Source organism: Choloepus didactylus, chromosome 19, assembly GCF_015220235.1.
Source record: "Choloepus didactylus isolate mChoDid1 chromosome 19, mChoDid1.pri, whole genome shotgun sequence".
Lineage (NCBI taxonomy): Eukaryota > Metazoa > Chordata > Mammalia > Pilosa > Megalonychidae > Choloepus > Choloepus didactylus.
The window spans coordinates 53,189,009-53,209,882 of NC_051325.1; the positions used below are offsets into that span (position 1 = coordinate 53,189,009).

At 41.9% G+C, this 20,874-nt stretch overlaps 1 protein-coding gene across 2 annotated transcripts in view; it reads left to right on the forward strand.

Moving 5' to 3' along the window:
• The first annotated feature begins 3,331 nt into the window (after positions 1-3,331).
• LOC119515384 (zinc finger protein SNAI1-like) overlaps positions 3,332-20,874 on the forward strand; it is a 37,829-nt gene continuing 20,286 nt past the window's right edge. The window contains exons 1-6 of one of the 2 annotated variants that reach the window (XM_037811270.1): positions 3,332-3,501; positions 7,568-7,718; positions 9,336-9,442; positions 9,803-9,917; positions 16,030-16,137; positions 17,264-17,325. In XM_037811270.1, coding sequence (XP_037667198.1) covers positions 3,356-3,501; positions 7,568-7,718; positions 9,336-9,442; positions 9,803-9,917; positions 16,030-16,137; positions 17,264-17,325 — 689 coding nt within the window. In that variant the 5' untranslated portion in view covers positions 3,332-3,355. The remainder of the gene's footprint in view (positions 3,502-7,567; positions 7,719-9,335; positions 9,443-9,802; positions 9,918-16,029; positions 16,138-17,263; positions 17,326-20,874) is intronic. The other variant, XM_037811271.1, reaches the window with a different exon arrangement.

The window sequence follows — 20,874 nt, forward strand, 5'->3', positions numbered from 1 at the left end:
TTCAAATCATTCACTGCTGTATCCCCCAAACCTAGCAGGATGCCTGGCACCTAGAAGGTATATTGAGTGAATATTTACACTCTAGCATCTCCCCTGTTAGAGTTCCTTATAAGCTGAGAATGTGTCTTTTCAAATTTTATTCCCAGGCTGACTACAGTAAGCCAGAATGGGCAGGGTGCAGAAAACACTTAAGGAACTGGAGAGAATGAGGGAGGCAGGGTCCACCTGGTCCGGCCAGGTGAGCCTGTGAGATACTCTTATGCCCCCTACTGGTACAAATGAGAATTCCTCCTGGCTCCCTCTTACCAGTTTGGCAATCATGAAGAACCAGCTGATAAGATAAAAATGTCTGCCCACAGGTTTATAAATGTGGTAATACATAACGGGCCCAGTTATGCCCAATTTTGATAAGTATAGTGATAAATTTTACCTGAGGCCTGAGACTGAGATGTGGCTCTGAGGTCTGAGGATTACAGGATTTGAGATCTGAGTCATGTGTAATTCATCTCAACTGTTCTCTCCCACAAGGTCTAATGCAACATTGTTTAATTCTCACTTAAAAAGTGAATTTGAATAAGGTCTATAAATAATTGGGTTGTATCAATATTAAAATGTCCTGATTTTGAACCGACATCGTGGGACTGAGAACATCTTCTTGACCAAAAGGGGGATGCAAAATGAAATGAAATAAAGTTTCAGTGGCTGAGAGTTTCTAAATGGAGTCGAGAGGTCACTCTGGTGGGCATTCTTATGCACTATATAGATAACGTTTTAGGTTTTAATGCATTGGAATAGCTAGAAGTAAGTTCCTGAAACTATCAAACTGCAACCAAGTAGCCTTGTATAGCAATGTAGCTTACAAGAGGTGACAGTGTGATTGTGAAAGCCTTATGGATCACATTCCCTTTTTCCAGTGTATAGATGAATGAGTAGAATAATGGGGACAAAAAACTACATGAAAAATAGAGTGGGAGGGTGTTTTGGGTGTTCTTCTTTACTTTTATTTTTTATTCTTATTTTCACTTTTTCTGGTACAAGGAAAATGTTCAAAAAATAGATTGGGGTGATGAATGCATAACTATATGATGGTACTGTGAATAACTGATTGTACATTTTGGATGACTGTATGGTATGTGAATATATCTCAATAAAATTGAATTTAAAAAATGTCCTGATTCTGAAAAAGAAAAAAGTGATGCATGGACTTTGTACAAAAGTTTAGACAAAACAAGAGGGGTTAGAATGACAAATACATCTTCCTCCCGACTCAGAACCTGGGCCCAGGCCCCAGTTTTCCCTTCCTGATGGTAGTCACTGATATCAGTTTCTCAGAGATTCTTCCAGTAGGGTGATAACTCATCCTGGTTTGCCCGGGACTTTCCCAGCCTTAACCCTGAAAGTTCCACCTCCTGGGAAACTCTTCAGCCCCAGGCAAACCCATATGTTAGTTACCATACATTCCAGAAGCATCTATGTATCATATACAAACACATACAGATACTAGTCTTATCATTCAATACCTTGATGTTATTTTAATTAAAAATATATTTCACAGATCACCTCTATATTTATTTAACAAATACGTATGGAGTAACTACCATGTACCAGGCCCTGTTTTAGAAGCTGAAAATATAGCAGTTAAAAAAAAAAAAAAGACAAAAATCCCTGATGTCCTCAGGTTGCTTGACAGTCCAGGAATTACATCCATTGAATTTATTTATCATTCCCCTGTTCATTGTTTAGGATGCCTCCAGTGTTTTGTTACCGTGGCAGAGGCTGGCCTGAACATCTGTATGTATCTTTCTGATACATGTGAGTGGCGCTGTCCAACGGAACTTACTGCATTGATAGAAATGTTCCAGATCCATGCTGTCCAATGCATAACCACTAGTCACAAGTTGCTTTTCAGCACTTGAAATATGGCTAGTGAGACTGAGGAACTGAATTTTTAATTTTGTTTAATTTCAATTTACTTGAATTTAAATAGCTGCATGCATTGGACAGCACAGGCTATTTAAATAGGATAAAGTCCTGGAAATAGAAAAGGTAAATCAAAGGGTTTGTGCTCTTGTCACTTTGATAACTAAAGGCAAATTGCCCACAAAATAGGTTGTATCTGCTATTATTGCTGATAAATAAATGACCCCAAATTCAGCAGCTTAAACACACATCTATTATCTCACAGTTTCTGTGGGTGAAGAGTACAGCTGCTTAGGTACCTTAGCATTGGCCCACTAGGGCTGCTATCTTCGCAGCCAAGTTATTCATTGGGGGAAAGATGCCCACATACGCAGCTAAAAATAATCCTCCCGCTGCCACCAGGTCAAGGAAAATCAACTCAGAGGGTTGGGAGAGGGAAAAGGGAGGGGACAAGTTTGCATTCAATTAACCTGGCTTAAGAAAGTGATTTGCTTGTCCTGTATAGACTCCTCGCTGCTGTGTGTGACCTCTTTGGCATTTGGAGGTGAAGATTTAATTGATTCTTGGCTTTCATGGTTAAGAGGACCGCATAGAATTGTTAGCAGGCATGTTTTTAAAAAAGATGTATCTTGTCAAATGGGTTGCACACTAGAGCCAGTTTGGAGCAGTGGAAAGAGGAGACAGCTGGGTTTTAAACACCTGGGTTCTAGGCCCGCTCCTCTCTTGAGAGATGGAGATAATCTCTTCAGGTCTCAGCCTCCCCATCTATACAAAGAGGAGCTGGACTTGATCTTCAGGCGCCTGTGAACACAATATCAAATAACGTTGACTCATACAGTGACACAGCGCTTCCCAAGACTTCCTCCTTCACTAGGAGGCTCAGCGTGGCGCTAGCCTGTCTTCAACACCTCTCTAATGATGACTAATCTCCCTTTTCAGTAGCAACAGTATCCAGCTGGAATTAATAATATTGTTTTGCTTCCATTGTATTTACTTTTACAGTTCCCTTCTATAAATGATAGGTGGCATTGATTTTCTATTTGCAACCCAGGAGGGATATCTGATTTCCTTTTAAGATTTGTTTGCTTAAGTTTAAAGAAAAAGTGACTCGATTTGAAGAGAACTATTAGTCGTACAGGTGGCGCTGAACAATTTAAATTTGGAAAACAGTGATACAAAACGGTGACCCAAGCACAAAGCCCGTCTTACTTCTGCCAGCTTCTGGATCTGATTTCCACATTTTCCAGATTGCCCTCGACCTCTAACCTCTCTCCACTTGGAGGGGCTGGGAGGCGGGGCCTACCCACAGGCCCCGCCCCTCCTCGCCCCAGCTGGCGGCTCCGCTCCGCGTGCGCTCGCTCGGGCGCCGCCTCAGCCCCGCCCCCTCGTGCTCTTCCTTCTCGGCCGCCGTTGCGGGGCGCTCAGCTGCAGCAAGATGGCGGCGCAGCAGCAGGGTCGTGAGGGCGGTGCGCAGCTGGCGGGGACCGCGGCGGCGGCGGAGGCCGACCCCCTGGGCCGCTTCACGTGTCCTGTGTGCTTGGAGGTGTACGAGAAGCCGGTACAAGTGCCCTGCGGACACGTGTAAGCGACGGGCCCGAGCCTGGGAGGGGGACGCCTGACTGGGACGGGTATGGAGCCGAGGGCTGAGGCCAGAACGGGCAGTGTCTCCCGAACGGGAGCACCGGCCTAGAGCTCCTTCTCTGCTAGGATCTCCGGGGTTCTCGAAGGCCCATGAAAGTTGGCGAGACGCTCTTGTCCCCCCCCCCTCCACCGCTCACCTCCATTATCCCGCCCCTCTGCCTGCCTTAGTGGGACAATACTTGCCGTTTTGTTGAGCAACTACTGGGTTCCAGGAGGCTGTCAGACTCCTTCCCACTCTTGACAGGGGCGTCATATTCCGCTTCGTGTTGGGTATGGCATAAAGTGCACCCTTGGAAAGCCAGAATTGAATAGTCTTTAGGTCGCCCCTAAAATGTATAGTACATTTGGCGCTACGTATCCAACTCTGTCATGTAATTCTAATGTGCGGTAAAGTTGAAGAAATGCTGAACTAGACTAAAAGAACAAAGGGGAAGTCTTTATGCAGATCTAGCCAGTCTGCCGTTAATGTGAAAGGGGGTGTGGGGCGGCCGTTAGGGATTGTTAGCATTTCTGCTTACTTAACTGTACTTGTGTACAGGTTTGTTTCATTCTAATTTAAATTAAGTCTCTATGGCCTGCATACTATTAATAGACTGGTTATGACTACTAAAGGAGATTTGTATGAAAATGTCCAGTACAAGTCCTGGGCTGTGGTAGATGCTTTGAGGTTGGGGGGATTTGAATGTAAGCCTCACTCTATGGAGTTGAAAGACTTATAGAAAACATGGCCACCCTCTTCTTGCCACTGAGAGCTGGCATTTCTTCCTTGGTTTTCCTCAACTCTTATGGGCATCACCTTGGCATTGGTCTTGGGACCCTTTTACTGGCTAGTGGACACGATAGGCACCTGTTGAGCTTCACAGGCATTTTTACTTATTCCTACAGAATCCTGCAAGGGAGGAGGGTTGGCAGCGGGTTTTACAGGTGAGGGGACCATCGCTTAATTCTTCCCAACTGGACTGTAGGTGACTGTTTTGCCAGACCAGAGAACTGTGCTTGGTGCTGGCGAGGGCACCCTAGGCACACTGGCCACCTTTCACTTCTTCAAGTACACTAAGCTCTTTCCAGCTTTTGGCCATGTCTACTTTCAGTTCACGTTACCTGGAACTCTCCCTACCTTATCCGTACCCATCCCCCACCCCCCAGTCCTTCTCAGCCTTCAATCCCAGTTTAAATTACCTCCCTAATCACGTCTCCATCTAAATTACTCCCACCTCCCACTTTTCTCCTGGGGCTTCCTTCCTTCTTCCTTGCACAGAGCAAAACTTAGGGATCGTGAGGGTGGTGACCATAGCTGTTTGGCCCCTCAGTGTCCAGCACAGTGTCTGACCATCTTCCAATCTTATGTTCAACGGACTGGAATATTTGAAGGCCCCCAGTGTCTCAGATTCTTGGGAAATAGTAAGAAACTAGATGATTCTGCCCTCAGAATTCACAGTCCAATGAACTGATTCTAAATGTTGACAAATGTTCAAACTGTTGTAAAAACTCATTGTGCAATGTTCAAACTATTGTAAAAACTCATTGTGTAATTGGAGAGTATTACAAGAATCAGACATGTGAGGAGTGATTGGGGAATGAATGAATTAACTAAGAAATTAATGGTGGAAGCAAGCTTCATGAGAGTTGAAATGGAGTCTAGGTAGCCTTTTCATTGGGTCCTCTTCTTAGATCAGCCCTCTTTATCCTCAGGTTTACCCAATTTTGGATTAATTAATGGGTCTCATTTACTATTAACATTTGTAAAGAGGCTTGACCCAGCACAGTTTACCAACTGAAAAGCAGCAAGATTTGAGATTTACTTGAGCCAAATGAACCTTTCCCAGTCGGAGGACAAGGGGCATTGTTCAGTAGTCGAATGCTGATTGAAGACAGATGGAAGCACTTCTGTGAGGGCAGCAGAAGTTTCCTTCAGCTGCAGCCAACTGCTCCTTTCTGTTCTTCCTAGTTAATTTGTGCTAATTTTTATACTTGGAAACTTGAGTATCCCTACAATTCTAACTGGGACATTGGGTTTTTATAAAACTTTATTTCAAGCCCTGAGTGTCTGTTTCCTTTTCCAATCTAGTGGAATACAGTTGGGGAAGGGCAGGTGGCTGGGTGCCCAAGAGGAGGGAGTTTCTAAATAACATCGTAACAGAAACGGTGGAGCATCCAGAAGGCTGAATGTGAGAAATGCCCAAGAATAGGAAATAGAAACTGAAAGCCAGCCCAAGATATAAGGACTGTAAAAGCAGGCTTGTTTATTGGGCATGACTCAGGCACAAAGTGGCTTGTGAACATTGGATGGATGAGCTATACTTCACTGTGGCTTGCGGGGAGACTTTGGAGCTGCTTTGTATCTGCATGCTGGGATTGGTTTCATGATGCCCTCTGGGGCCCTCTGTGCCCTCTTGGGTTACTCTGGTACAATATGTGATGGCTGCAAGGCCCTGCCCACCTCTCTGACCTTATCACTTATTCCTTTCCTGTTGTCTACCACATTGCAGCCCCAAAGGCCTTCCTTTCTGCCTTTTGAACACCTCTTTGCACTTGATATCATCAGTATGTAACTCTTTGTCTAGATCTGTGTGGCTCTCTCTTTTAATCTTAGGTTTTAGCTCAAATTATATAATGTCACCTCATAAAAGCTTTCTGTGATCACCTAAGCTAATCTCTTTGCCTTGTTTTATATCCTTCATATACTTAATCACAATCTGAAATTAACATTTGTGTTTTTTTCCACTCAAGAACATAAGCATCATGAGGACAGGGACTTTGTCAACTAGTTGACCACTGAGTCCTCAGCCTTCTCCCCACCTGGTTTAAAATTTTGTTAGCAGCATTAACATCTAGTTGTATGACAAAGAGAAAGAAAATTCTTAAGAGAAACAGTAAAAAACTATCAAGCATACAGAAGATTGCCTTTAGTTATACATCCTGACTTCTTCCTGGCAGATTTTGTTATCCTGTCTTAAATCTGCCAGGTTGGGTGAGTGGCCAGGATGTTCTCAAGCCTTATAATCCATTCTTTCTTCCTACTTTATCCCAGCATCACCACCTACTTGGGCAGTCAGGGTAGAAACTCAGTCATTTTTGACTTTCTTTCTTTCCATCTCCAAATTCAGTTAAGTTACTATGTCCTGCTGATTCTGCCTCTGAATCATTTCTTGAATTCATTTTCTGTTGTCTCAATCAGGCCCTTACAGTCCCTTGCCTCTAGCCATCTGTTTTGTTTCTACTTCAAGTTTCATATCTCCTCTCACCTAAAAAATAAAAAAATATATTTAAAAAAAACTGTTGTCCATGATATCATCAGTTATTTTTCTAAAACTTGAATATGATCTTGTTGATAGTTTGCTTTAAACCTCTGGCTCCTTACTGCTTATAAGTAAAAGTCTGTTAGTTCATCGTGATTTTTAAGCCTAAGGGTCTAGAATATTCTTACCTTCCTCTGCTAGCTGAACTCTTCCTTTTAAGGCTAATTGTGAATGCTGCTCTGAAGTCTTACCAGCTTTGTCCTTCTCCAGTCACAACTAGTTATTCTTGCCTTTGTGTCCCATAGCACTTTGCGTTTATCTCTGGTGATAGCAGCTCCCATTAATGGTGCATTTCACATGTGCTAGACACTGTACTAAGTGTCTGCTATGCATCATTTCATCCTCCCTGCAATCCTAGAGGCAGGTACTACTCTCTCCATCTCACAGAGGAGAAAACTAAGGTTCAGGGAATCCCACTGAGATCCCTCAGTGCTAAGGGCAAAGGTTTGAAACTTCACTATGTTACCTCAACCCTGCCATATCTCACAGTAGTTTGCATTTGTTTGTGTTACTGGACCTGTGTGTTCTTTGTAGTTTTCCCTCCTGCCCCCCACTTTCTGGCCTAGGAGTACTCAGTATTTGAATCAGGAGTAGGGAGCAAATTGTTTTTAATCTGTTGTTCATTGATGTCTCTTTAAAAGTTTATCCGTTTTTGTTGGCTTGTCTCCATGATGCATGACGGAGGTTCTCTGTATGTCTTGTTCTAGCTTTTGCTCTGCATGCCTGCAGGAATGTCTGAAGCCGAAGAAACCTGTCTGTGGGGTGTGTCGCAGCGCTCTGGTACCTGGCGTCCGAGCCGTGGAGCTCGAGCGGCAGATCGAGAGCACAGAGACTTCTTGCCATGGCTGCTGTAAAAATGTATGTGAAAGTAACATGGAAGTGTCGGTGTCTTTCTATGATGAGATGGGATAAAATGTAGAGCTGCTATCTCATTTCTGAAGTCAGAGCATGGGTAGGTGACAGACTAGTATGGGTGCATGGCTCGTTAACTGTGGCAATGGCTGAGCTATTTCATTTTGATAATCTTACTGGTCTTAAAATCATTAAAATTTTATTAATTCCAGACAATATAAAATAATGTAGCTTGTTCTCCACCCCATTCTTCAGAGGTGATTTTAAAAATGGTTCAATTTAGAAGGATGTGTAACATTTTCTACCCTTGAACAGGCACAGATATAGCTTTTTTACAAACAGATCTAGGATTTTTACAAAATAGGGTCATACTATAATACATACTTCTACAACTGGATTTTTTTTTTATTTATTTTGAAAACTTCAAATTTATTTAGGAATGTTGCAAAAATAATACAGAAACAATAACAAAGATTTCCAACATACCCCCACCCAGACTTTCTACTATTAGCATTTTTCCCCATTTGTTGTATCATTTTATCTATCTGTCCCATCTACCTCTCTGTTTTCTAAACATTTGAGAGTAGGTTGCATATATCATGCTCCTCTAATGCTTAACACTCCTATGTACATTTCCTAAGAACAAGGGCACTCGCTTATGTTACCATGTTAAGTACAGAAATCAAGTTTAAGAAATGCAACACTGTTACAAAGTATACAGCCCATTTTCCTATTTTTTCAATTGTGTCAGTAATGTCCTTTTGGGCATTTTTACCTCCATTATTTAAAGTTGATTTTTTTCACTTAATGACTGACAGTCTTGCATGTCAGTTTCATTCTTTTAACACTTGCCTCTTTCCATGGTAAGGATATACCTTAATCTCTCCTTTCTTTCAGAGAGATTCCTATTTCCTTCATCTGTCTTTATGCAAAAAGGTATTTTTTCCCTGTATTTTTTTTATTTCCTCCATTTTAAAAATTAGTGATTGTACTGTGGGCATACTTCTAGAAATGTTTTTCTTCTACCAATTACCTTCTTTCTTCATCCCTTACATGTGTTTCTTTTTAGAATGCCTGTGATAAACACTCTTCGGGGTTTTCTTTCTTTTCATCTTCCTGTTGCCAAACCTAGATTTTATAGGGAAGATAGAATTCAGGTTTTTTGTTGTTGTTTTTAAGATCACTATAATAATTTGGCAGTTAATACTTTATAGTTACTAGCTTTAATCCCTTTTATGTAACTGAGCCCTATTCTCTGTTGCACTGAATGGAGTATGATTCTTGGCCTGCTGTAAGGAGATGAGTTTAAATGCTATGTAGAAAACCTAAGAAACATTACTGGATTTAGAGTGTATCTGTGAGAAGAGAACATATGCTGAATAAAGCAAGCCTCTAGGAGAGTTATTTTAGAGTGGAAGCAGATGTCCTGATTTGGTCAAGTGAAAGCATCCCTTATATTAACAGCAGCTCTAACAAATGGTATTTGCCCCATTGGCACAGCCAGGAGTCTGGTAAGATTGTTTACCTGGGTGGTGTGGGCCTAGTTTCCATCTTGCCCTTGTTTTAGAACTGTATTGGGCCTGATTTAAAATCCTAACTAATTTGGGAACTCTGATTCTTTAGTTCGTCCTATCCAAGATCCGGGCCCACGTGGCCACCTGTTCCAAATACCAGAATTACATCATGGAAGGTGTGAAGGCCACCACAAAGGATGCATCCCTTCAGCCAAGGTAAATGACTCAGTCATCTCTTAGGTGGTCATCTTTTGCTAACAGATGTTGTTTACTGCTTGTTTAAGACTTTTGTCATATGAGATTGGGAAAGTGGAGGTATAATTGTTAAGCTGGCTAAAGCCAATCTAAGTTTTTTTTGGGGGGGGAGCAGACGCAGGAGGGGAGGGTGGCAACTCTGATGTTCGCATCAAATGTTAGCTGTGCCATTATGTTCAAAATGCTCATTCTAAAGTGATACTCATAATTCTTGTCATGTCACAGTGAACTTTGTCCCTTTTTGGAGTGTACATTGGTTGAAATTGTGTGAAAAGGTACTCACAGAGGTTTTTTCTTGTTTTCCTGCCTTTCACCTTTCAGGAATGTCCCAAACCGTTATACCTTTCCTTGCCCTTACTGTCCTGAGAAAAATTTTGATCAGGAAGGACTTGTGGAACACTGCAGATTATCCCATAGCACGGATACCAAATCTGTGGTAAGAGTTGTGTGGTTGTTTGTTTACTGTTTATTATGTGAAAAGTCAAACTTACAGAAAAATGGCAGGAATTAGTACAAAGAACTCCTGTGTACCTTTCACCTAGATTCATAAATGAACATTTTGCTATATTTGCTTTACCATACTCTATATGTACGTATTCTTTTGCTGAATCTTTTGAAAATTAGTTATAGGTACCATGACCCTTTGCTCCTAAATACTTCAGTGTGTATCTCTTAAGGACATTCTCTTACAAAACCCCATTTTTTGTATGTTTAATTATCACCTTCAGGAAATTTAACATTGATGCAATCTAATGTGGAATCCATGTTCAAATTTTAACAGTTGAAATCTTGGATCCATTCATTGTGTTATATTTGGTTGTCATGTCTTTTTAGTCCTCAGTTTTTCTTTTCTTTCATTACCGTGATGTTTTTTGAGGAGGACAGTTCAGTTGTTTGTAGAATGCTCTTCAGTGTGGGTTTGTCTGTTTCTTCATGATTAGTTTCAGGTCTTGCCCTTTTTGACAGGGTTGCTACGTCAGTGACGTGTCCTGTGTGAGCCACGTGAGGGGTCTTGTGGTGACTGTTGGTCCTATTACTAGTGATGTTAACTGGGATCACTTAGTGCATCCACCAAGTTTGTTCTCCTCCATAAAGTTGTCATTTTCTCTTTGCGAATAGCTTCTTCGTAGTTGTGGGAAAGGAGGATTTAGATGAAAATATTAGGAAAGGGCTTATCAGTTCTTTGATATTTTATTTAAATATCAAAGACTGGCATGTAGTTGCTCTTGTCAAAAAGTGTATGGACTTGGTTCATCTCAGCGATTGATCTTACCCTTCCCTCTTAATATGATTGACAGACTAAGTCTTAGCATAACTTCCTCTTTAGTTTTGGGTTTACCCATTTATCTCAGGCTGCTTCTCTTGAACGATATACCCAGTTTTTTGGGCAGTCTTCACCTTCATTGCTTTAAAAGGTGGAGCATAGTCTTTAGACGTTGCCTGAGCTTTCGTGAGGGTACTAGGGCAACTGTCAATGCTAATTTTATTAGGCCTGGTACCATTCTTCTTCTCTATCATAAATCTTAAAGATACAACTGGCTAATTCAGGAATACCCTGAGTCTCTTCTGAGTTTATTGAGCTTCTTGCCAAGTCCAAATTCTGGTCAGGGCAGCCACTTTTTACCCTGGGCTCTCTGGCCTGTTAACACTGTGCTGTGACAGATCCCAAAGATGGAACATCTCTCCTCCTGCTTTTCCTACTCCCCAAAGTACAGAATTGCACTGTCTTGACCCATGGTGCCTCCTCCCCCTTTCAGCCAGGCCCTGTCGTGGCTAGGCAGTCCCTGTAATTCCTAGCATACCCTCTAGTGGCTTTACTGTGTAATCTGTTTTCGTTAAGCTCTGGACATTAACTGACCCCATCCTTCCTGCAGTTAACACTGAATCCCACTTTTAACTAAGAAGTTCAGAGTATCAGATATGTTCCTTCCTTATCTCTCCAGTCCATCTCAGGAGCTTTCAATTCCACCCCCGAGGTCACATACTGACAGCCAGTGGGATATGTCTGCCCCACACAGGTATTAATTTCTCTAACCTTTAAAAATTAGAAGATTTCTCAATCTTGATGCTCTACATCTGAAAAATTAAAAGTTCTGGGAAGAATCGACTTGCTCTAGTAATCACTGCCCCCTCTAAATAGGACGTGTGTCCTTGCTGCACGCAACCTGCTTCAGTCATGTGCCATACTGGCTCCCTCCCATGAGCGCTTGTGTTTGCAGTCCTTGTCCTTGTCATTCCCCCTGTGTGAAGGAAGAAAGAGTAAGAGCCCAGTAAATGTCACATATTATTCCCTGCTCCCAATACTTCATCCACCATGTTTCTTTTCCGACCTTCAGCTTTCTTCTCTACCTGCTGTTTACCTTCATGTTCCTTCAGACATACTCAGGTCTTCCATGTCTAATTGGTGGGAGAAATATTTAGTCCAGCAGGTTCTCTAGTAGCATTGTTTCTCTTGCCCTCAATCTTGTGGTTTTTTAGCTGCTGCTGCTCTCTCTTCCCTATCTTCACATTTATCTCCTCTAGAGTCTGGCTTCCACCCCATCATCCTGATGATAAAACATTTCCCATGGTCCCAGCTGGTTTTGGAGTCCTTGTTTTCTGTCACCTCTGCAGTTTTTAAAATTTGTTTCTTTATAGTCAGCTCATGGTGTGAACAGTGTACTCTAAAAATCTCTCCAGCCCTTTCCCCTAGTCCTCTGGCTCCCTTCCATAGCATCAGTTGTCCCCAATGATTCTTTATATTCTTGCAATTTATTCTACATTCAGATTTATTAATCTATGATGAATGTATTACATTACCACTTGACAGTTTAGTATAATAAAAATAGCCCCATATAAAAAGTAAATGCCACACCACGGTGGCCAGCCAGCCTTTCATGAGATCAGTCAAAATATTTTTCAGACATTCACAAATAATTTTGATTCTTCTCATTCAAAAGAATTAAATCAGTCTCATTATTTGATGCTAATATTCATCTTTCTAATATTTATATCTTTTATTACACATACAATTATTGAAATTTATGTCAGCAGATGCCAACCTAGAATGATCATTATACCTGCTATTCTGTTTTCTCCAGTTCTAAAGTAGCTGCACGGTACATATTCTTTGTCTCTACTAGACAAAATAAGAGGCATGTCTTATGAAAAACACCCCAAAGCCAAGTTTTCGACTCCATCTTTAAGAGGTTTTTAGTTACAGTTCTTAATAACTAATTACTAATTGAAAGATTGAGTGTGCCTAGACACACACACACACACACACACACACACACACACACACACACACACACACACACACACACACACACACACACACACCATACCCTACCTACGTATCTCACTACCCATTTTCCATTTTAAAGTTAGCTAAATGGGTTCAGTTACATTGATAATTATGAAAACTAAAAGAGAATGTTAAATAAAATGGTGGAGGTAATCTAGATCAGTTCCTCCCACTAGCTCTTCTGCCCTTATTTTTAGAAGTGAATAAATGAAGAAACTGGTGGATCACCCAAGTTAAATGGATTGCCCACATTATACAGCTAGTTAAGTGGCAAAACTGGTACTGGAACCCAGGTCTTTTGGCTCCTAAACTAGTTCTAGTTTCACTGCATCAGAAGTGGTCTTCATTGAGAGCTCATTAGCATTTGAATAGTGCTGTCTAGAAGCTAATAACTGAATAATTAAAATACCATATATAGAAAAATACAAAATCATTAAGATCCAAAGACATTTCTAGCTTTTGAATGTCCATTATGAGATTCATGTATGCCTCCTTTTTGTACAAATGATAGCCTCGTCTACATACTGTAACCAATTCTGGGGGCCTCTCTTCCACATATATACATGTAGGTCTGCTTCCTGTTTTAGTGATTCCACATCTTTCTGTTACATGGCTGTACTATTATTTAACTGGTCCCTTATTAACAAACATCAAGATTATTGCCAGACAATATTAGGAAATTTGATTAAAGACTGAATGCTAAATGTTGTTAAAGAATTATTGTTGATTGTTAGGTGGGATAATGGCATTGTATTTTTGTAGGGAAATACATTGTAAGAAACGTACTGAAATACTTAGGTGAAATGTCTTATTTTAAAATTCTTCATTTTCTTTGCTTAAGTATGGCAAACTTAAATCTAGGTGCTGGTTATAAGCGATAGTTCGTTAAAATATCTACTTTTCTGTATATTTGAAATTTTTCATAACATTAAAAAATGCTGCCATACATTTTTACATATCTTTACCTGTGTTATCTATATAATTTTTTAATTTTAAACTTTTTTATTTTGAAATACTTTCAAACTTACAGGACAGTTACAGAAATAATAAAAACCCCATACAGAGATCTCCAGCATACCCCTATCCCCCAGATATGGCATTTTTAACATTTTGCCACATTTCCCAGATCATTCTGTCAATCAGTCTGTCATCCTATCTATTAGCCTTTCAGTCATTTTCTGAACATTTGAGTGCAGGTTATATGCATCATGCTCCTTGAGTACTTAATACTGCCATGTACATTTTCCTAAGAACAAGGATATTTGTTTATGTATCCCCCTTAAGTGCAGTTATCAAGTTCAAGAAGTTTTACATTCATCTATCATTTTCCTGATTTCCTTTAGTTCTTTGTCCATGTTTTCCTTTAGCTCTTCAAGCATATCTAGGATCATTTTTAAAAAGTCTTTGATGTGTCCCAGGTCTGTTCTTCTTTCTCATTGATGGTTTCTTAGGCTTTAATTATCTCCTTTGCCTAGGCTATCACTTCCTGTATTTTTTTTTTGTATCGTTTGTAACCTTTTGTTGGAACATGGACATTTTGATATTTTAATGTGTTGTTGCTGGAGTTTAGACTCTGAGGCCTCTGTTCCTTAAGCTTCAATCCTGCTAGTGCTCTGACAGAGCTTTCCTTAAATGCCAGAAGCTAACAAAAAAAACAACAAAAAAAAACAAAACCCCTTTCCCAGTCTTTACAGATTGGCCTGTGGGGATCCTGTCCTTCAGAGCGTATCCCTACAATGAGTTTAGAGACTAGCCACAGCTTGGGGGCCTCCCTGGTCCTTTCTGCACATGTATCTCATCTTAGTCATGCGGATGTGGCCCTGGAAATTTCCCCAGTTACCAGATTCAGTGTTCCCTCTTCCTTAGGAAACATACAGGCATTGCACTGTGTGTCCTACGGCCAGGGCAAATTCTGTAATGGCGAGTCCCTCAGGCCACCACCAGACAAGTTGGACTGGACATACATGCATCCAGTCTGTGCACGAGTGTTACTCTGCTCCCTCTGGAACTGGGTCCAGTGATCTGCACTGGGAGCGTGCCGAATCATTGTGGGGGTGAAGGGGCGGGCAGGGCGGTAGGTAGCAAGATCCTAACGCTTTTAAGTAGCCTTTTTCTTGATTTGGTACTCATCCTGTTACTGCAGTCCTTTAACTTTTTCTGGAGCTTTGAGAAAGATGTTTCTGCCGGTTCTTGCTGGTTGTCCAAGCTTCTGTGGGAGGACAGAGCCCTGAAGTATCTCACTCCAACACCTTGATTGGGGTGGGTTGACAAGTTCTATATGATAAAGTTTTAGATGTGAACTAATTTGGTTAAAAGGTTATGTGTGCTCATAATTTTGATAGATATTGCAAAATTACTCTGCTTTCTGGTACTGCCACCTCTATCTCTTTTCTCCCTTTGGTTTCCTCAAATCCCTGTCATTGTTTTGTTTCTTTTGATGCCTTCTCTTCCTTCAGCCCTCAGCCCTCTGTTTTATTACCTCTCCCTCTACAGAATTCCTTCACTTTCTGTTTTTCAGCTGTTCCCTTTGGAAGCCACTTCCTTCTCAGACTCTAGTCCTGACCTGTATTCTAACTCCACAGCTGTAGCAGTCTGCCAAGCTCTTCCACTTGAAGAATCTTCCGTCATCTCAGATTCATCTCTCGCCAACCCCCATTGTAGCCATTGCTTCACCACAGACGGGATGGGTTCCATTTTCATGCTGGAGCACTCCCCTCTCCCCCTTTTCTCCATGCTGCCTCTCTCCAGGAGCACGCTTTTAGGTTCTTGCTGCCTGGCATCCTGTCACGTTCTCTTTGCCTTTCCAAATACCTTCCAACCTTCAAAGCCCAAATCAACCTTTTATCCTGCTTGACTAACTGTTTACTCTGTCGAATAAGCACATAAGGTTGTTTTACTTCCTTGGGACATCGCTTATCTGGTTATTTACTTGGTTTTCTTTGTGCTTTTGGATAACCTTGGGTGCTGGGTTGGAGACCTATTCTGTGCCCCACGCTGGGCTGACACACTTTTCTGACCACAGTAGGGGAACAGAAAAGGGTAGGATCATGACTTAAGCCTTTACCCACCCCTAAGTGTCATTTGACTCAAGTGGGAGACTCACAGTATTGCCTGGGATGCTGTTGTGCATGGGAAGGGTGACCAGGCTCCAGACTGATGTATCAGGCAAAGTGTCCTGGAAGAAAGAAAGCCAGATGCAGGCCACAGAGGGTGACGTCAGCCTGCACATTGGGTGCCTAAGACCTCTCTTCTTTGTTGAAAGGTTTGTCCTATATGTGCCTCGATGCCCTGGGGAGACCCCAACTACCGCAGCGCCAACTTCATAGAGCACATCCAGCGCCGGCACCAGTTTTCTTATGACACTTTTGTGGTGAGTCTGGAGCTCAGGCTCTAATCTCTCCCTCAGGGAGCAGCACAACTCCCTCTCTTCTCTTATGTGGGGCCCATGGGGCCCCATTGTTGAGCCTCATCCCCTTACATGATGGGCTCTCAGTCCCTGGCATGACAACCATGTGATTTGTACTCATGAGCCAGAAGGGACAGAAGCAGTAAGGATAGCTGTGATCAACTTCAGCTGAAATACAGGCACAAAATTGCCAGTCCCCTACCCCTGCACCGCCTCCAAAGGAGCCATAAATGCACATACTTTGTATGAAGTAACACGTAATATTTCTTAATGTTTTAAGAAATACTTTGGCTGTACATCCACTAACCAAATTTTGTCCTTTCCCTTAGAGCTAGGTGGTTTTGAAGGGACACACTGTTGTCTTGGCATTATAGTGATAGATAAATTTGGCCAACTGCTTGAAGTAAACCTTTTATTTACATACATAGATGTCAAGTTAGGATTTTAGAGTAATTTTTGGTAATGGCTGTATTCCAGCACCTGAGAAGGAAAGCACAGATCTTTCCTAAGTTGTCATAAAGCATATTCTTTGTGTAACAGAGTGCCTGAAATTCAGGCTTCAGAATACCTGTCTTTTCTGTTAATGCTGCATAATTTAAAAAAATGCCCAAGTAGATAATTTTGCCTTGTTAAATGTTAGAAGACTAACTTCACTGCAGTTTCTGCTGTTATCCTATGGCCCCCAAAAACCCATTCTTTGCTGGGCACTGAACTCATTCTCTTAGAAATGACACTTCAGCCCAGCGTGTCTGAGCATGCATTTGACTTCCACTGATGATGAACTAAATTAAAATTTGTCAAGCTCTTGGTCTGTGCCTGGCTCTAAGTATCTTTCATTTGCTGTTTGGGCCTCTCAGTCCCCATTTGAGGGGATGTCATTATTTTCACCTTAAGAATGAGGCAGCAGAGGTATTGGGTGATGAAGTGATCTGCCCAAAGTTTCACAGCTAACATAGCACACAGGGGTGCCTGTATCTGGCCCCTGGCAGCCCTCTCCACAGCCCATTGCTAGGCCATTGTGCCTCTCCCACTGAAAGTGCATCTTTGCAGCTATGTTGCCAGAGCTGAGTTGTCTGTGTTTCTCCCTTAGGATTACGATGTGGATGAAGAGGACATGATGAATCAGGTGCTGCAGCGTTCCATCATCGATCAGTGAGCAGAGTTTCTGCTGTCCATCTCATGTTCCAGAGCTTCCATTACATGTTAAGCATGAAACATTTGACTCACATGCTTTAAATGTACAACAGATGTGGGATTGAGCCATGGCGTTGAGGACAGGGGAATAGGGTCCCCAGCTCATAGTCCTCTTTTTTCTTTGGGCTCTTGCCAAAGCTGTCTTCCCTTACTGTTAACCTTGTTTGTCACATCGTCTAATCTTTTTTTTTGTCTTCAGCTACTTCCTAGAGCTAACTTCTGGAAGAGAATCCAGCTTCTCCACCTGTTCTTGTTCCACACTTGTTCCTCCCATCCCGTGTTCATCCCTCAGGTCCTCCCAGCCAGCCAGGATCTTTTCTGGGTCACAGATAGCACAAATGAAACACATATCTCCTTCCCTAGTCCCTGCAGTGTGTGAGCTCTGGCAGTGGTGTGTTGATCCATGATGAAGCTCCCAGTGTGCCATGGCATTTCTTGTTGGTTGGTCTTTGGCAGCAGCTGGGGTTACCATCCTAGGGAGCACTTCAGAAGTCCTGTTGGGGTGAGTGTTCTGGGTTTAGCATGGTCTGATGCTGGAAGTTTTGATTAGTGATATTTTCCTACTACTCCTGTACACCCTTGAAGTTAACTGGTTCAGTCTTAAATGCCTGCATGGTGCCTTTTTAGGGTAACGTGTAACCATATATTTTTAGTGAAAGTTTCTAGGTTAGGAAAGTTAAAAACCCATATATCCATAAGTGGGGAGGAAGTTCAGCTAAGCAGTGGGAGGGCAATAACTTTTTGGTTCTGATTTTCAGGCTAATGAGATACTTTTGAATGTCCATTATACCTCTTTATTTGGGGCTTGCTTACATTCTTGTCCTTGAAGTACGAAAGGGAGTCCTCAAATGCGTAAGAAGGATGAAACTTGGGAGATTCCAGTGGATACTGGTTCTTCTGTCTTCTATTTGGTAACTTAGATTAAATTTAGCATTGTTTTTCTATCACAGACTGGTTTCCTTATGAACCTGATTTCAACCTGTAAATGGGTTTGCAGCCTGCTTTCTAAATGCAAAGAGAGGTTATAGAAAATCTGATCTCACACCCAGTTGTCTCACATAAGACAGACTTCATAAAGGCAGAACATCTCCTGATGAGCAATTGTTAACAAAAGTGGTCTCCTAGAAACTTTCTTGAAGTTAAAGATATTTTACAAATATTAATAAATATAAGGCTAAAAAGCTGTCAGTCTAACTGTAGGAGCAGAATCTAATCAACCAGAAGACATTTGAGAATTAGGTCTGTATTTTCAGGTCCAACATTGTTAAAATATGGACATTTTTCTAGTCAGTGGCTGAGGTTGCAAATGGTGCAGTGCCTTGGGCCCGTGCACTGCTGCTGGGGGCCTCCCCCTGCCGGCCAGGAAATAGCTGCAGGTGCCTCGTCACCAGCGAAGACTGGGCCCATTTGGGGCAATAATTTTTTCTAACGTGCTGTTGCTTGGGAGGACCCAAATATTAAGGTCAGCTTCTTCACTGTAATTTCTGGAAAAAGTTCACTCAAAACTCCTTGAGTTGAGATTATCTTTGTAGGATTTTGGTGGGAGATTTGACAAAACCTTCATTTGAGAAAACGGATTAGAGCAGGTCCACCTCACCAGTGGTATGGAGAACTTGACTTATTTTCTTGTATTAAGTGCACTTCATGTATTTCTAATAAGACTTTGCAGAAAGTGAAATTTGTTATGTTCTGGCTTTTAAACCATGAAATATAAATAAATTTCTTAATTTATCCAACTGGTAAGCTGTAGTGACTATTTTCATTCAATACCATTTATTAATGTCAGGCCTGGAGAGCCTCCAGTATGTTGTTGCTCTTTCTAGGGGAAGGTTCTTGTTTGTCACTGAGGTGGCCAGTCTGGCTTCTTATCATAGTTCTGACACTTCTCCAGTTGGACCTTGCTGAGCCTCTGTCCTCTCTAGAAAATGAGCATAATCCCCAATTCTCGCAGGAGGCTTAAAAGAGAAAAGGCGTGAAAATGTGCTGTAAAGCAAGGTGCCAGACACGTGGCTTGAGCTATGTTCAGATGATATAGCAGCAGCCCTGAGAGGTTGTAGTAGATGGGTTCCACATGTTAAGATATCAGGTCCTGGATGCATTTTATTTCTGTGCTCTGACACTGGCTGAGTCTTTATCTGTTTCCCTACTACAAAATAGAGGTAATTAGAACTTGTCTCAGGGATATTAAGATTCAAGGAGCAATACCTGCAAAACTCTTGCCGGGTGCCTGCTGCATTATAGGTGCTTATGTGGAACTCCTACTGTGGTAATCTCCTGGACTTCCCCATTCCCATCCTGATACCAGCAGAAGCTTAAATTTAAAATGGCCAAAGCTGAGCTCAGCATCTCCAATATCTTCCATGTAGTTCCCTTCTTCTGTATCATTCCCTCTTGAGGTGGATGGTATTAGTAGCTCCACAAGCCAGGAACCCAGGAGTCTTACTCCCCCACATCCGTGTAGGTCACCTTTGCCTAAACATCACTGAGTCCTGGACTTTGATTCCATGTCAGGAGGTTGTAGTTTTCACCTTTATTTCCTTGACGTCTAATATATCAGGCTGTTCTTGAAACCCCTTGTCAAAGCAAAATAGATCAAGAAAATGACGTTAGAACTAAGATCTGAATGAAATGGAAGGAACAAGCCCAGTGACAAGGCAAGAGAAGAGCATCCCAGCCCAGCAGAGGGAACAAGTTCAAAGGCCCTCAGATGGGAGCATGCATGTTGCACCTGAAGAAGTGCGAGGAGGAGGCCAGTAAGACTGGGGGAGAGAATGAGTCAGAGAGGGGTGTGTGTGGAAGACACATCATACAAGGTCTTGAAGGTGATCGTGAGGACTTGACTCAGATTTTTCTCTGGGTGAGAAAGGAGTATTGGGGGCATCTGAGTGACTTGATCTAGCTTAGATATAAATCGTGTCCTCTAGCTGTGTGGCAAAGAGTGGAAGCAGGGAGACCAGGGAGGCGGCAGCTACAAAACCTGTGGCTTGGAACTGTGGTCGTCGTGGGAGTGTTGCAGGAGTTTGATTTGGTCAGGTATTTTTTGAAGGTGAAGTGTGAACAAAAGGAGTCAAGAAATTGGGGCTCGAACAACTGCGTGAATAGAGGCCTCTTTTTCTGCATTGGGGAGTTGGGGAGGAGACTCCAAAGGGAGCAGCCGTGGAGGGAATCAGGGACATTTTATGAACAGGTACTTTTGGCTTGGGATGTGACTTCAAGCACTAGCATCAGGCACAGATACATCAAGTGCCAGTTGTCAGGCAACTTACAGAGATTGAAAAGGCTGTGCTCTGGAACCCTGTTAAGTAACTGATGACTTAATTACTCTGATGTTAAAGATGCAAGTAGATAAAACAGTTTTCTTGAAACTATGAGTAGACAAAGCAGTTTTGTACATTTGTTTTAAATATACATGTAATTGGAAATAAGTAGACATCTGTGTTTTTCATTTGCAAGATGATCAAAAAGGTTTATTTCCTCATTGGCAAAATGAACAGCTTCCTTTTATTC